General features: G+C 34.0%; 1 protein-coding gene across 1 annotated transcript in view; it reads right to left on the bottom strand.

The window, feature by feature from the left end:
- Window positions 1-15476, bottom strand: part of MYOZ2 (myozenin 2) — a 38409-nt gene that overhangs the window by 3265 nt on the left and 19668 nt on the right. The window contains exons 4-5 of the mRNA XM_008689466.2: window positions 12759-12888; window positions 10056-10239 (exon numbers count right to left, since the gene is read on the bottom strand). Coding sequence (XP_008687688.1) covers window positions 10056-10239; window positions 12759-12888 — 314 coding nt within the window. The remainder of the gene's footprint in view (window positions 1-10055; window positions 10240-12758; window positions 12889-15476) is intronic.

Raw genomic sequence — 15476 nt, 5'->3', positions numbered from 1 at the left:
TTTACTTCCCCTGTAACCTCATTTCCTATCTTCCATTACATCCATTGATATATCTGCCTTATTATTATTATTATTATTGCCAAACTGTACTCCAGGAGGACACTCTCTGATCTTCCATTACATCCATTGATATATCTGCCTTGTTATTGTTATTATTATTGCCAAACTGTACTCCAGGAGGACTGGAATTGTCTCTGATATATCTTTGTAACTCATTACAATATACTTGTGTAATGCATTGTACCTAGAAGATCCTCATACACATTGGACAATTTGGACAATGGGAAGACTATAGGGACTGTCCAATATTATGGAGATTATTTTAAAGCCTGGAAGAGATCTGATTTTCTTTGTAGCTCAGTCACCCTGTGATCATCTTGAATATTTTAATCTGTGTGACAATATTAAGAGACCATGGAGTCTGACTAAGTAAGGAGACAGTGACTGATGGACTTTGAAATATGGGATGGCTTTGACATGTGCAGCTGAAGTATTGTTGAAGAAAAGAATAAATGAAAAGTAAAGATACAATGTGATGGGGGAGTGCTTAAAATTGAGATTTTTGAAGGCAACACAGGTATCAGTAATGACAAACTTTAAGAAAAGCCAAGAGTGGCTGAGGTGGGATTGAGAAAGCGATCCTTAAAATGAGACAAAGACTTAAAAGGGTGGAGAGTTCATATGTGGATACGTGGATATGTGGATAAATCATATGTGGATAGTGAAGCTACCGAGAAGTATGACAGGAATCGTCCTGGGGAGGAAGACAGTGAGCCAGACACTAAAAGCCTCAGTGAAGGTAACATCCACAGAGTGGATAGAGGATCTCAACAATGGCTGAAGAGATGGTACATGGTATCACGTGGTATAGAACCTCTGTCTTATTTCCCATAATTTTCTTGTCTTCCTCTCATTTGCTCCTCTCTGAAGAGCAGTATGTTTTATTTTCTGTTGCATCTGTTTTCAGGATGACTGACCTGGTGATATTTTCCCCAAATTGCTGTGGAAGATATGTATAATAACAGGTCATTGATTGGTGCAGTAACCTCAGTCCGAGATAGTACTTAGCAATCATATCAGTATAGATTTTCACATCCAGGGCCTAAAACCATTACTCTGCTTGTAAGAGAGATCAGTTTATTTTTTATTTTTATTAAAGATTTCATTTATTTACTTGAGAGAGAGAGATATCAAGAGAGCATGAGCAGGGAGGAGAGGGAGAAGAAGGTTCCCCACTGAGCAGAGAGCTAAATGCGGAGCTCAGTCCCTGGACACTGGGATCATGATCTGAGCTGAAGGCAGACGCTTAACCGACTGTACCACCCAGGCACCCTGAGAGATCAGTTTAGAAAAGAACTTGAAGAACTTAGATTATCATTCAGATCCTTTACGATTATTAAACTTCAGAAGTCATAGTAACGATTAAAGCTATTATTCATTGACTAGGTACTAATATACCAGACCCTTTTTTACATGATTCACAAACTATCGGTAGAATCACACTGGGATCTTATTAAAGAGCAGACACTAATTCAGTCAGTCTAGTGTGTGTCCTGAGATTCCACATTTCTAACCAGTTCCCAGGTAATACTAGTGCTACTGGTCTATGGATCATACTTTGAATACAAAGGCTTTACATGATTTTTTTCATTAAATCCTCACAACCTTATAAATTGGTTCTGCTTATATTCCTATTTAATAGATGATAGAGACACAGCTAAGTTGAATGACTTGCCCAAAGTCACCCACCTATTAAGTTGTAGAACTAGGATTTAAACCCAGTCAGCCTGACTCAAGGGAGGCCTGTTTTTCTAGTCACTACTCTATACCACACACCCACGAGCTAATTCTTGGGGAATATGGGACCTTCTGAGATCACTTACTAAGCAGAGCAGTGTGTTTAGGAATGTCAGCCTACTTGGACTGTGTCTAAATGTTTAGGAATGTCAGCCTGAATGGACTGTGTCAAACCAGGTTGCTGTCCCATTCATGATGCAACTAGCTGATTCAATGTCCACATTTTGTCATTCGATTTAGTGAATTGAAGAGTCTTTATTGCTCAGAGTTGATTCAGTACATAAGTAAAACTTATTCTTGGATGTCCAAGATGTCCAAGACAATATTTTATCATTTTGGAAGATGTCTGTTGTATATCAATAGTTTGTGCATTTGTTGATTCAGTCATTTATTCATGTAGCAAATTACTGATGGCTTATTATGTCTAAACACCTTGCTATGCGCTAAGAATTCAAAGACGGAAAGATTGCAGTAGATCTTACAGATAAGTAGAGAGTGAAACATGAGGAAAAAAACAACACATCATTGAATAAGATAGTTGCTCCAAGGGAAGAGTGTCCTGCACGCAGAGAAGCTTAGGGTAAAAAACACCTTAGTCTGCCTGGTTGGTCAGTAACCACTTCCTAAGCTTGGAGCCTGGATTAAGACCAGCCATGTAATTTGTAGGCCCCAAATGAAAACATGGGGCTCCTTGTTAAAAAAAATTGTTAAGAATTTCAAGGTAAAAACAGCAAAGCATTGAAAACCAAGATAGCCCTTCAAAGCGTGGGCATCCTACACAATTGCACAGGCCTCACACACACTTGTAGGAAGAATATATGGTTATCCATGGATACAAGAGGCTGGAGTTCAACATTTCTAGAGTCAGGCTGAATTTGGCCAATTAACCTTGTACCTAGTAATTTCAAAAATGAATTTTACTCATGTATTTTTCCTAAATTAACTCAAAGAAGAAATGTTTTTCTGCCACTGAAATCTAATATTTGAATTTGTCGTTTAGTGCATGACTTTTTGCCATTTTGTCCACTTCAGTTTTGTTTCTCCCTCCAATTTGTAGGTCATTTTCTTCTCTTCTAAATGAAAACATTCCCTTCCATTCCATCACCCATCTCCTACCTCCTACCACTGATCCAGTGAAAGGTTGTTGTTTGAAAAGCAGTTTTCTTTTCTTTGGCACCGTAGAGACTATATCCTGTTTGTTTGAATGTTTTTTGCCCTCGGCACACAAAATAAAGTCCATTAACAGAGATGTTAAACATTCAAAGTGAGAGATTATTTGTAAGAGTCTTAAGATCTCTGAAAACAGTGTCAAGTTTTACTCAAAGTCAGTGAAGCAAAAATATCCACTAAAAGATTTGGAATATTCTATTAAAAGATAACTGTGCATCTCTGTAATTCCCACAACATAAATTCTTCAAACATAGATCTGAAAATTATTTTTACACCTGTCATCTATGTAATGAGTAAGAAGCGTGTTTCACTCAGATTCTCAGTTAATAGATGCTTTCTTGATTATTTTGATTGATCAGTAATGGGATTGCATTTGTTAAAACTAGTAGTGCTGGACATATAATATGCCCATAATAATTACTGATTATTCTATAAGGTAAAGAATTATGTAAAATGGTTATGTGGAAATTAAAATAAATTTTCTACTAAGTAGATAATGTATGTAATACATTTAAAGTCACTTAGATAATCATGATTATATACAGATGAGAAAACCAATATAAGGAGAGGTTAAGTGACATAAAGTCATACAGCTTTTCGAAGCAGAACTGGAAAACGTGCTCCTAGATTATTTTTCCTCACATGTTATAAGGGCTGAACATAGTATTATTTGACAAAGCATAATATTTAAATAAACGCAAAATGAGTACAAGAATACAAAGTTGTATTAAACCATGGGCCATTTTGAATATATGATTAGACTTGGGAGCCAATTCTTTTCCAGTCGTTATCATCACTGAATGCAGTTAGACTATATCTTACCCTTATATGCTTTATTAACCAATATCCAATAAGTACATATAATAAGAATATTATTTTACTCTTTGCAAAGGACTTTGGGAATATTTGGAAACTGCTTATTTCCCTCTCTGTTGCTTTCATTTATTTTTGCAAAAGTGAAAAAAAAGATATATTAGAAGTAAGTCTTAATATAGTAAAATTGAATTATTTTTGCAACAGAAGGGTAATGATATTTCCTATTACATTTTATTTTTAAAACATATGATAGTTGTGTGAAAAACTGAATTTCTGGTAAAATCATTTTCTCGTAATCTTGAATAGTTTGATAAAATAAAATAAAATCCCATTAAATAATTACAGCAGGAAAGATATTAGCCCAATTTATACCTGGAAATTATTTTAACCTCTCTTTTAAATTATTGGAATGTGTTCTAGACTAATTCAAAGAATGGCTTGTATCACATCTAACTTATAATGGCTGAGGTGCCTATTGAGATTATTTTGCCTATGTGATTCTTAAATTTAATTGAAGTATAAGATACATTAAAAAAATATACAAATCATGAGGTAAAACTTGATTATTATTATTTATTTTCTAATTATTTGTTGTTAGTATATAAAAATATCATTAATTTTTATGTTGACCTTATACTCTGTGATTGCACTAAATTTATTTACTAATTCTAATCACTAACCTCTGCTTAGAATTTCATTGGACATAATCTGCCATTTGTGAATAAAGATGGTTTTATTTTTCCTTTCCTATACTTATACTTTTTGTTTATTACTGTTCTATTGTCTAGCAGCGGTCAAAAAACAACTTTTTTGTCAAAAGTGTGTAAGTATGTTTTCATTTTTACTTTTACCTTTAAAGAATATTTTCACTGGGTATAGAATTAAAGACTGACTGTTATTTATTTCATTTTTAAAGGTGTTATTCCATTGTCTTTTATAAATTCCAGTTGTCTTATTTTTACCCTTTTAAGATAGTTGTCTTTTATTCCCTGGCTTTAAGATTTTCTTATTGTCTTTGGTTTTCAGCAGATTTCCAGTCATGTGCCTTGGTGTGGTCTACTTAACATTACCCTTCCTGGGCTGCGTAGGACTTCTTGAACCTGAACCTTGATATCTTTTGTCAATTTTGAAAAATTCTTAGCTATTAACTCCTCAGATATTGCTTCTGGCTAATTTTCTCTCTTATTCCCTCATGAGACTCTACTCACACACATATATTGTCATTTTTTATTACTGTCCCAGGCACATCTTTTGCCATTTTACTGCTTTTTGAATCCTTTTTTTCCTTTCTGCTTTAGTTTGATCATTTTTCATATCGGTTTATGAATCCTCTCTTCAGCTGTGTTTAATCTGCCATGAAATCTATTTAATTTTTAAAAATATTTTTATCATGAAATATAATAGAAATACAGGAAGCCTGATGAAAATGGACAATAGCTTATAAAGTGAACAACCTTGTAACTACTACGCATGTTAAGAGTTCCTCCAGAAGCCCTAAACATGGCCCTACTCAATCCCAGCCCTCTCCTGACCCTAGATGTAGTCAATATTTTGACTTTTGTGATAATATCATTTTATAAAATACAAAAAACCCTTTCATTATATGTTAATAGCCCAGTTCTGTATCTCTAAATAGTATGGTTTAGTTTTGTCTGTCCTTTAAAATTTCTTCTAAAACATTTTTACATTATGGAGTTTTCACCTTTAATCTCTTCCTTGCATTTATTTATTGAAAATACTGGATCATTTGTCCTGTGGAGTTTCCCACAGACTGAATTTTACTGATTACATTCCCTTGGTATTTTTAACATGTTTCTCTGTACTTTGTATGTCCTGTAAATTTTATATGGATCCAACCACTTAATCCTTTGACTTCTTAATTTCAGTTATTACATGCATACCTCATTTTATCGTGCTTCACTTTACTGAGCTTTGCAGATGTTGCATTTTTTACAAACTGAAGGTTTGTGGCAACCCTGTGTCAAGAAAGTGTATTGGCACCATTTTCCAACAGCATTTGTTCACTTCATGTTTCTGTGTCACATTTTCATAATTCTCACAGTATTTCAAACTTTTCATAATTATTAAATTTGTTATGGTGATCTATGGTCAGTGATTCTGACTTGCTGAAAGCTCAGATGATAGTTAGCATTTTTTATCAGTAAAGTGTATTTTAATTAAGGTAGTACATGTTGTTTTAGACATAATGCTATTGCATGCTTAATATTCTACAGTTTTGTGTAAATTTAACTTTTTTTATGCACTGGGAAACCAGAAAATTTGTTTGACTCACTTTATTGTGATATTTGTTTCATTACAGTGGTCTAGAACTGAACCCACAATATCTCCAAGTTGTCTGTATATTTTTCACTTTTGTACGATTTCCATTTAATTCTTTTTTTAAAAAAAGATTTTATTTATTTATTTGACCGAGAGGGCGTGAGCGGGGGACAAGGGGCAGAGGGAGAGGGAGAGGCAGATCCCCACTGAGCAGGAAGCCTGACATGGGGCTCAATCCCAGGACCCTGAGATCATGACCTGAGCTAAAGGCAGATGTTTAACTGACTGAGCCCCCCAGGTGCCCCTACCTTTGAATCTTTCTTAAAAAATATTTCCAATCTGCTGAAATTTTTCATCTTGTTATCTATTTTCTTGAACATATTTCACACAATTATTTTGGAGTAGCCAACATTCCAATAATTTGATCTTTTGTGTGTCTGTTTCTTTTATTATTTTTTCTCTTTATTTTTAGTCATTTGGTCTCGTCTCATAGTATGCTTGGCAATTTTTAATTGAGTGATGAGCATGGTGTATCAAAAATTGTAGAAATAATTTGAGTCTCTAAATGATGTTCTCTTCCTTCCAGAGATGATTTACTTTTGTCCATGGCAGGCAGTTTGACATAAAAGAGGTGATTTTTATCCAACCTAGGATTGCGTTGAGTAGGATCAGCATTTATTTTCATGAAAGATGATCTATTACTTGTTCACCTTTATTCCAGTGGTGTAGCCTGTAGGAATCCCAACTAAAAGCTTGTAATATTTGGGCCTCTCCTCCTGGCAGACCCTATATTCCTATTTTTGGCCTTCCCAGATTCAAGATTATTGAAAAATTTGCTTACTTTCTCTGCTTCTTATTAGTTGTTGCCAATAAATCAGCAAATGCCTTAATGGGGAAAAGTGGTACCAAATGTTGGGTTCACATCTCTAAATTTCCCTCACGTCTAGCTTGGCCCTTAAGTCCTTACTTCCTTGATAGCTTTTCCAACACTTTATAATAACTTGCTTTTCTAGTTATTTTTGTGAAGTTGTTCTAATATAAACTAGTCTTCCATAGCTGGAAATGGATTTCCATTTCCTATCTATGTAACTTTTTATAGACTCATTTATTTAGCAAGCATTCAAGGCAAAGATATGGTTATACTGTTTGTTTGTTAAGGAGGCTTTCAGTACAATGTATGCAACAGACAAGGCCTCAAATTTTGTGTAGCCAGTTACATATACTTTAAGGGCAAAAATACTCTTAAAGCTACCTGTTTGGGATTGCCTACGTATCATCATACTTTGTGTCCATCTGTTATTTAACAATGATAAAGAATCTAAGAATATTGCAGCATTATTTACAATAGCCAAGATATGGAAGCAGCCCAAGTATCCCTCAATAGATACATGGATAAAGAAGATGTGATATATATTCCATTGGAATATACACAATAGAACACTACTCAGCCATAAAAAAAGGATGAGATCTTGTCATTTTCAACAACATGGATGGACCTAAAGTGAATTTCACTTATATTTCACTTATGTTAAGTGAAATATACCAGAGAAAAATACCATATGATTTCACTTATATGTGGAATCTAAAAAAACAAAACAAATGAATGAACAAACAAACAAAAAGCAGAATCAGACTTACAAATACAGAGAACAAACTGATGGTTGCCGGAGGGGAGGGCATTTGGGAGCATGGGCAAAATGGGTGAAGGAGAGCAGGAGATACAGGCTTCTCGTTATAGAATGAATGTCATGTGTATACAAGTATAGCATAAGGAATATAGTCAATAGTATTATAGTATTGTATGGTGACAGATGGTAGCTATAATTGTGAGCACAGCATAATGTATAACATGGTTGAAACACTATGTTCTACACCTGGAACTCATGTAACATCATGTGTCAACCATACTCAAATTTTATTTAAAAATTGATCAGTGCTTATTTAAAATCAGTGACAATGACTAAAATATTGATATATCTGTATGAAATGACATTTGTACACATTATAATAATGAAAGGTACATTGACTTATATCAAATTACATTCATAAAAATCTAAGAATAGACTAATATTGATTAATGTTAAGCTCTGAAGTTTTTATTTATATATTGATGTGTATACAAAAAGAAATAAAATTTTCTTAAGTAAAGGAGAAGTATTAACAGGTTAACTTCTCTTTCTCTCTCTCTCTCTCACTGAAATAGCACTCACTTGGTATTTATACAAACAATAGGCATCTGTTATAGCTAACACAAATATACCAGTGTGTTTGTAAAACTGGAAGCAAGCTGCTCAGCAGGCATGGTCTAGGAAAGCCACAAGATACACAAGAAGTCACACAGCATCTCTAAAGCATTAATCTCAAAAACAAGCCTCAAGTATTCCATTATTTTCCATTTTCCCTTAGTGTTTTACTTTTTATAATTTTCTACACTCTCATTTTGGAAAAAAGTTATATCATTGATTAGAATGGCCCTCTAATCTGCTTTCCCAGACACTCCTCAAACCCACCTTAAGTTCTGTGGTACACCTCATTTATGCAAGATGTAGTACTAATACTATTAGCATTACTAATTAATAATAGCATAAAGTGTAATCCTAGTAGATCTATTATTAATAATAGGCATAATATTAATACCACTACTATAGTAGTGTGTGAAAACTAACATTCTAATAGTGCAAGAATTTTAAAAGTACTGAAGAAGATCACTGTTTACATGCAGGCTTTGTGGTATTCTTTTGTAACTCAAAGACTTACTCCTTAATTTATTATTTTTTAAATGAATAGTCATTAAGCAGCCTATAAATTTTCTGTGGGTACAAAACAGCATACTGCAGATAGTTTTATTTTATTTATTTATTTATTTGAGAAAGAGAGAGAGTGTGTGAGTGGGCATTGGGGGGAGGGACAGGAAGGGGCAGAAGGAGAGACAGAGAATCTTGAGCAGGCTCCATGCTCGGCAGAAGCCTGAAACCGGGCTGGGTCTCACCACCCTGAGATCATTCCCTGAGCCGAAGTCAAGAATAGGACATTCAACTGCCTGAATCACCCAGCCACTCGCATACTAAAAATACTTTACTCTAAAATGAAAATCAATTGATTAAAGAATGGATTATGAGACCATTAAAAATATAGCTAAAATATCCATGGAAATTATTAAAATTGGATAACAGGGAGAAATAGATATCTATTGTGAATACTATCATGCCGATATTATTTGGCAATAATTTTAGTAGCGTAAGTTTTGGTTTATACATATACTGGAGTCTGGCCACAAATTCTTAAATTACCTTTAATCTGGTTTAAAAAATATAAGTTGGAGCCTAGAATTACACAGTTATTCTCATAGTCGTATATGTAAATTATTTCTGAAAATCTTGAATAGCACTGTTGTTTGAATCAACACAGAAAAACTAATATCAACCTTTGAATGAGAAATTATTACTAATTTAAAAAAACTTTTTAATAAAATTTTTAAATTAAAATGTTGGTTTTTTAAAAAGATTTTATTTATTTATTTATTTATCTATCAGAATGAGAGAGAGAGAGAAAGCACAGGCAGCGGAGAGTGGCAGGCGGAGGGAGAAGCAGGCTCCCCACTAAGCAGGGCACCCAATGCGGGACTTGATCCCAGGACTCTGGGATCATGACCCGAGCGGAAGACAGATACTCAACTGACTGAGCCACCCAGGCATCCCTAATAAAAATGTTTTTAAAAAGATTTAATAATGTGGGAGATAATCTTGATGTTTTAACAGTGATAGTTTCTGAATCATTTCCTTCATTTTTGTACTAAAAAAAAAACAAGGTTTGCCATATTAGTAATATTGCAAAAATCAGTCCTTGCCTACCCTTAAGAGTTATCCTATATGGCTATTTTGAGTCTATTCTTAAAAGAAAACTTTTTCTACCAGAGAATTCAGTTCTCCATACCATGATATAAAATCCTTGGTTTTACATGCCAGCAGAGTCACCCAGGATAATTGGATTACCTGTTAAAGCTCCTGTAATCAGGCAGTTCTACCTTTCCTTCAGGCTTGAAAAATTTAGGGTATAAAGCCTCTAAAAGCTCTGGATCACCGCTAATGGCCTGTTCCCAGGGCGACTGATAGTACTTCGGGACAGCCGTGGTGTTGAACTTCTCAGGAGGAATTTCCTTCAGTGGTCCAGAATAACCTTAGGAAAAATATAGCAAGAATAAATAATCCTGAGGCCTAGGAGTTACTGAACTCCACCTAACATTTTACCATGTTTAATTTTTCAAGTGGGGGTGAATTTATGAAGAATGCGTCCTTTCTATGATCTCTCAGAAAAGAGTAGTCTGAAACTGTAAGACATTTTTAACCCCTTTAAACTTATGGAATCTTCCAAAGAAACCACTTTTCTCAATGTTTTATTATACCAAATCATACAGTTACTTCTTCCTTGATTATTTTAGCATGTATTTGTTCAGTGAAACTATTTAATTGTGAAAAATTGTTTCCCTTACATTAATTTATAGTAGGCTTTAGATACCACAGTGCACGAATTAAGTTAAAAATATATATTGAGTGTCTGCTGTGATCTAGGTGCTGGGGAAGGAGCAGTGAAGGCAAAATCTCCCTGCTTTGGGAGATGATTCACTAGAGGTAATATTTAAGTCTTGTCTATCTTAAATTGCTGAGCGATCTGAAAACCGTTTGAACTTCAAAGTGGTGAGGTAAGCTGCTTCCGTTGCCTTAGTCAGGCCCCAATCTTACTCCCTGATGTGCCCATCCTATGTTTATTTTGTTCCTAAAGATTTCTTACCTAACTTTTCTGTTTCTGGTCTCACTTCCTCAACTTCTTCCGGGAGCTGGAAATTTTTTGTAAGTGCCATTTAAAAATCACACAAATTTCTGGCATCAACTTTATAAACCATTTTCACATGCATCAAGTGACATTCTTCAAGCATTCAAAGGCTGCTGTGTACTCTTCATCTACACCACCTTACTGCCTCATTGTGTCCTTTGCATAATTCTTTTTTCCATGATATCAAAACCTTTTACTATCTGATCACTCTTACTTTTAGGTTTTTCTGATGCTCTTTCTCTTCTCTAAAATGTTTTCTATTTTCTCCTGTCCAATCATGCCTATCCTTTCTTTACACTAAAGAGATTTCCAAAATACCTTGCTGATAATGCCACCTCTAGGCGGTCATTTGTTTGCAGTAATTTAATTTTCTTTTGATTGCCTCTAGTATCTCATGGTAGTCTCTTCCGATAGACTTTTTTCTGCTTGCCACTTAGTTACTCAAAGCTCTTTTCTTATACTGTACATTCTGCCTAGAAAATTCCATTTATATTCGTGGTTTTAATTGTGACCTACATGTTGAAGATTCTTTTTTTTTTTTTAATCTCCAGGCCCTTCTGTTCAAACACCCATTATATTTGTCCAAACGAATATTCCCTGGCACCCTTAATAATCTGCCTAGACCTCTATGTAGCCATTCTCTACTTGCTGCTTCTTCTATATTGGTTATCGTAGTGAATGCCAGCACTATTCTCAGATGACCAAGACAGAAGCATTATCCTAAACTTCCTCTCCTTCCCACAGCAAATCACTATTACCGGCTCTGCTTCTTACGGATTGCTGAAATAGTGGCTCTCAAACTTTGTTTCTGAGTCACTTTTGGCACTTATTTAAAGTGTGGATAATGGATTCTTCCCTTGAGAGATTTGGCTTCAGTGAGTCTCAAGTATGGCTTACAAATCTCAGGCAAGGGATTTGCAAGCACAACATTGGGAAATCTTGCTCTGGAAAATTCCCTCTTTCCTCTTCATTTCTGTTACAACTGCCTTCATTCAGGCTTTGACCACTTCTTGCCTGGGCTTTCACAATAACCTTCATACTCATCCTTTAGCCCCAACCCCACCCCCGCACCAGACCCTCCACACTGCTGCCTGAGTGATCTTTCTAACTGGAAAACTGGATCATGTCACTGACCTTTAAAAAATCTACTTTGTACATTACTCTTGGGGAAATACTTGAAGGTACTTGTCAGTTGTTTTGAAAAGGTATTGTCTAAATAGATAATTCTTGTGACAGATTTAATATTTCAAAATCTAACACTATTTCTGAATAACATATACTGACTAGATGAGGATCTCTCTTTTAAGATAATAAACAAATATGCAATCTTGAAGAATTGCATTTAAAGTCCTTTAAGGAAGCAGAGAATAATGATAGTAATCTCCACAAGGTCACTTTCATGAGGCATCTGTAATTTGGTATCTGGATTTAATTCTTGATCAGTCAGTATGAGTTTATAGCCATTTATGACCTCAGCTTCTTAATTTGTAAAATGAGAATTGTAAAAAATATATCAGAGTTATTTTGAAATTAAAGAAGACAATATATAGCACTTCATACAGTCTTATACAAATAGAATTTCAATGTAATTACAAGTGACTCAATTTTTAATATAACAGATGATTACCAACAAATACAATGAACCATCTGAAAGGACACAGTAAATGTTTTACATGACTCCTTAGATCTAAATCTTCATATTTATCTTGAACTTAACCAAAAAATATATAATGAGTAAAGCCATGTCATTTAGATACCACTTACTGAAGCATCCAAATGACCTGAGTCATACATTTAAGTGCACAGCAGTTTCATTCTATTGATTTTACTTATTGTTTATTTAGTGTTTCTAAGGGAATAGTTACCTGGTGCAATGTTTTCTGGATTTGGGGGACTTCGTGGATCCGGGGTGTTGGGAGGGGTAAATGGAGCCTGTTGTGAGCCACCTTCCAAGTTACTTCCATCCAACTTTCCATTCTGCATGGCAGTGTTGTACTGTATGTGATCAAAAGTAAACTCTGCTGAAAACTCAAAAATATTAGACATACTAATATGGAGATACCATATTTGCAAAACTCCATTGGTATATTTCAAATTTAAGTACAGTTCCACTTCCTTGTTTCTTGGGGCCTCAATAATTTATATATAATTGGTTGAACTATAGAATGAGAACTTTTACTGATCTTAACCTAAGATATGTTTTATGATAACACTCCAATTAATAATAATTAATTGAACCTTACTATGTGCCAGGTAGTGTCTAGGCCTTTCTATCAATTATTTAATGGACTATTCACAAAGTCCCTCTAAAGGTGAACCTATTTCACTTTTAAGTCTTTACTAATCTACTATTATAAAGCATACTGGCCAAATATTTGGCTTATTGTTACCTTACTATTTTGTTTATTTAATTATACTCTTTGTCTTGTTTTAAAATTTAATCTGAAATTTGAACACCAGTTGTGTATAAAAATATTTATACTTGAATCTGCATAGATTTGTAACAGGAAGAATTTGGGATTTCTAGGAACTAAAATGCTTAATAGAGATGTTTATCTTTTAAGTTTTAGGTGAATTTGTTTTACTATTATAATTTAGGATTTATTCTAAGACAATAATATAGCACTTTTAAAAACAGTCAATTTGCATTTTAACAGAGAAAAAAACATTGTAATAGGTGATGTCCTCAGAAGCATGGCTAGGCCTTATCTTTATAATAAAGAATTATTTTAATTATATCTGAGAAATATGTGTATTTTATTTTTTTTTAAGATTTTATTTATTTATTTGACACAGAAAAAAAGAGAGAGACAGACAGAGAGAGAGCACAAGTGGGGGGAGCAACAGGCAGAGGGAGAGGGAGAAGCATTCTCCCCGCTGAGCAGAGCCCAAGGTGGGGCTCAATCCGGGGACCCTGCGATCATGACCTGAACTGAAGGCAGATGCTTAACCAACTGAGCCACCCAGCTATCCCAAAATATGTACGTTTTAAAAAGAAGCCAATCTATCTAAGAAGTACATAAAGTCAATTTTTTTAACTTTAAAAAGAAAAATTTAGTGAAGACCACAGCAAATAAAAACCAATTTTGACTTTTCTCTGTGTGACATAAGTAGAAAATATTTTTAGATGCTTTTTCACTTTTGCATTTATTTATAAAATGATATGGTGAAAAATAATTTTGCATTTAATACTTAAGCAAAGTTTATCCTTGTTTTCAGGCTTTACCCACCCACAGCAACTCTCCAGGTGCTTTTTACAAAATTCACCTTATTCTCTGCAGCACTATGGGTAAAGCTGCTATGGAAATGAATACGACACATGTTAGCAATGGTGAGCTGGCTTATGGAAAGGTGCAAAAAGGCATGAGAGGTAATGTTTATTAGGTGAGCATAGGGTTTGATTACCGGGCAGAAGAGTTTATATTTTATTCCATAGGCACTAAGGAACAATTTCTAAAGACTGGTGTAATGCTGTACTCAGAAACATTAGTATTTAGCATTTTGAATGTAGCTATTATCTTAAGTGTTATATTTACTTGACTAGATTAGTATCTTTTCTCACTCTGAACCTACACCACCTCTTAAAATGTTAAATTATAAATAAAAAGCCAGTTGAGATGAATATAGGAATATCATGCATCTAGAATTCTTTTTCTAAGTTCCTGAAATGTGTCCATGAAATTCATTTCACCTAAATTTCAAATCATTCTATCTACGGTAATTTAAGAATTGTAATACTGACTTTCTTTGGAGACTTTTTCCTGGGAATTAGTGAACAGGACAATCAACTCTTTCTAGCTAGTCATTAATTATCAGGAGACACCCAGTACCTCTATTGTCATTGTTAAGTATACAAATAAAGCCTAATAATAGTTGGGTAGAAACACTTTAATTATGACATAAGCCTTAAATTACTTTAAGGCTTAAATTACTTAAAAAGTTCCATCATATGTGATTTCTTTCACAAAAAGTTGAAAAGATAAATGAAAATGTGTTTCTTTTTATTTCAGTTAAGTTGACCCTAAACAAAATAAAACTAAAGCAGCATCTTACAGGTTATAAACATAGAAGGTATAAACTCATGGATAGTGTCTCTTACGTGATTTCTGTTGAAATATCAATAGAAATAAAAGGATTAAAAAAAACTGTTCTTAAACTGTGCCAAATACATAGTAGAAGTTATTTTTTTGCACAAAATAAATACGTTTTGAGAATCTCAGTATATTTAGTCTTATTTCAGAATTACTTTTTATAGTATATTTCCCCTTTCCTCAGTATTATTTAAGATTTTGAAGGATTTCAAAAAGTCCATAGTTACCAAATATATATGTAGTCTTTATTATAAAATGTGGATTGTTTTCCTCAATATCATTTTATAGTGATGTATAGAAGATAATTATGATGAATCATACTTCTATTTTATTTTTCCTTAAATGCTCATTTTCTTCATTCATTTCATTTTTTGCCTATTGGTGTAAGAATTTCATTAGTTAGTGGCTCAGTCAGTTAAGAGTCCAATTCTTAATCTCAGCCCAGGTCTTGATCTCAGGGTCATGAGCTCAAGCCCTGCATTAGGCTCCATA

Source organism: Ursus maritimus, unplaced genomic scaffold, assembly GCF_017311325.1.
Source record: "Ursus maritimus isolate PB19 unplaced genomic scaffold, ASM1731132v1 scaffold_11, whole genome shotgun sequence".
Taxonomy (NCBI): Eukaryota; Metazoa; Chordata; class Mammalia; order Carnivora; family Ursidae; genus Ursus; species Ursus maritimus.
This window is presented reverse-complemented; position numbering and strand designations above follow the sequence as displayed.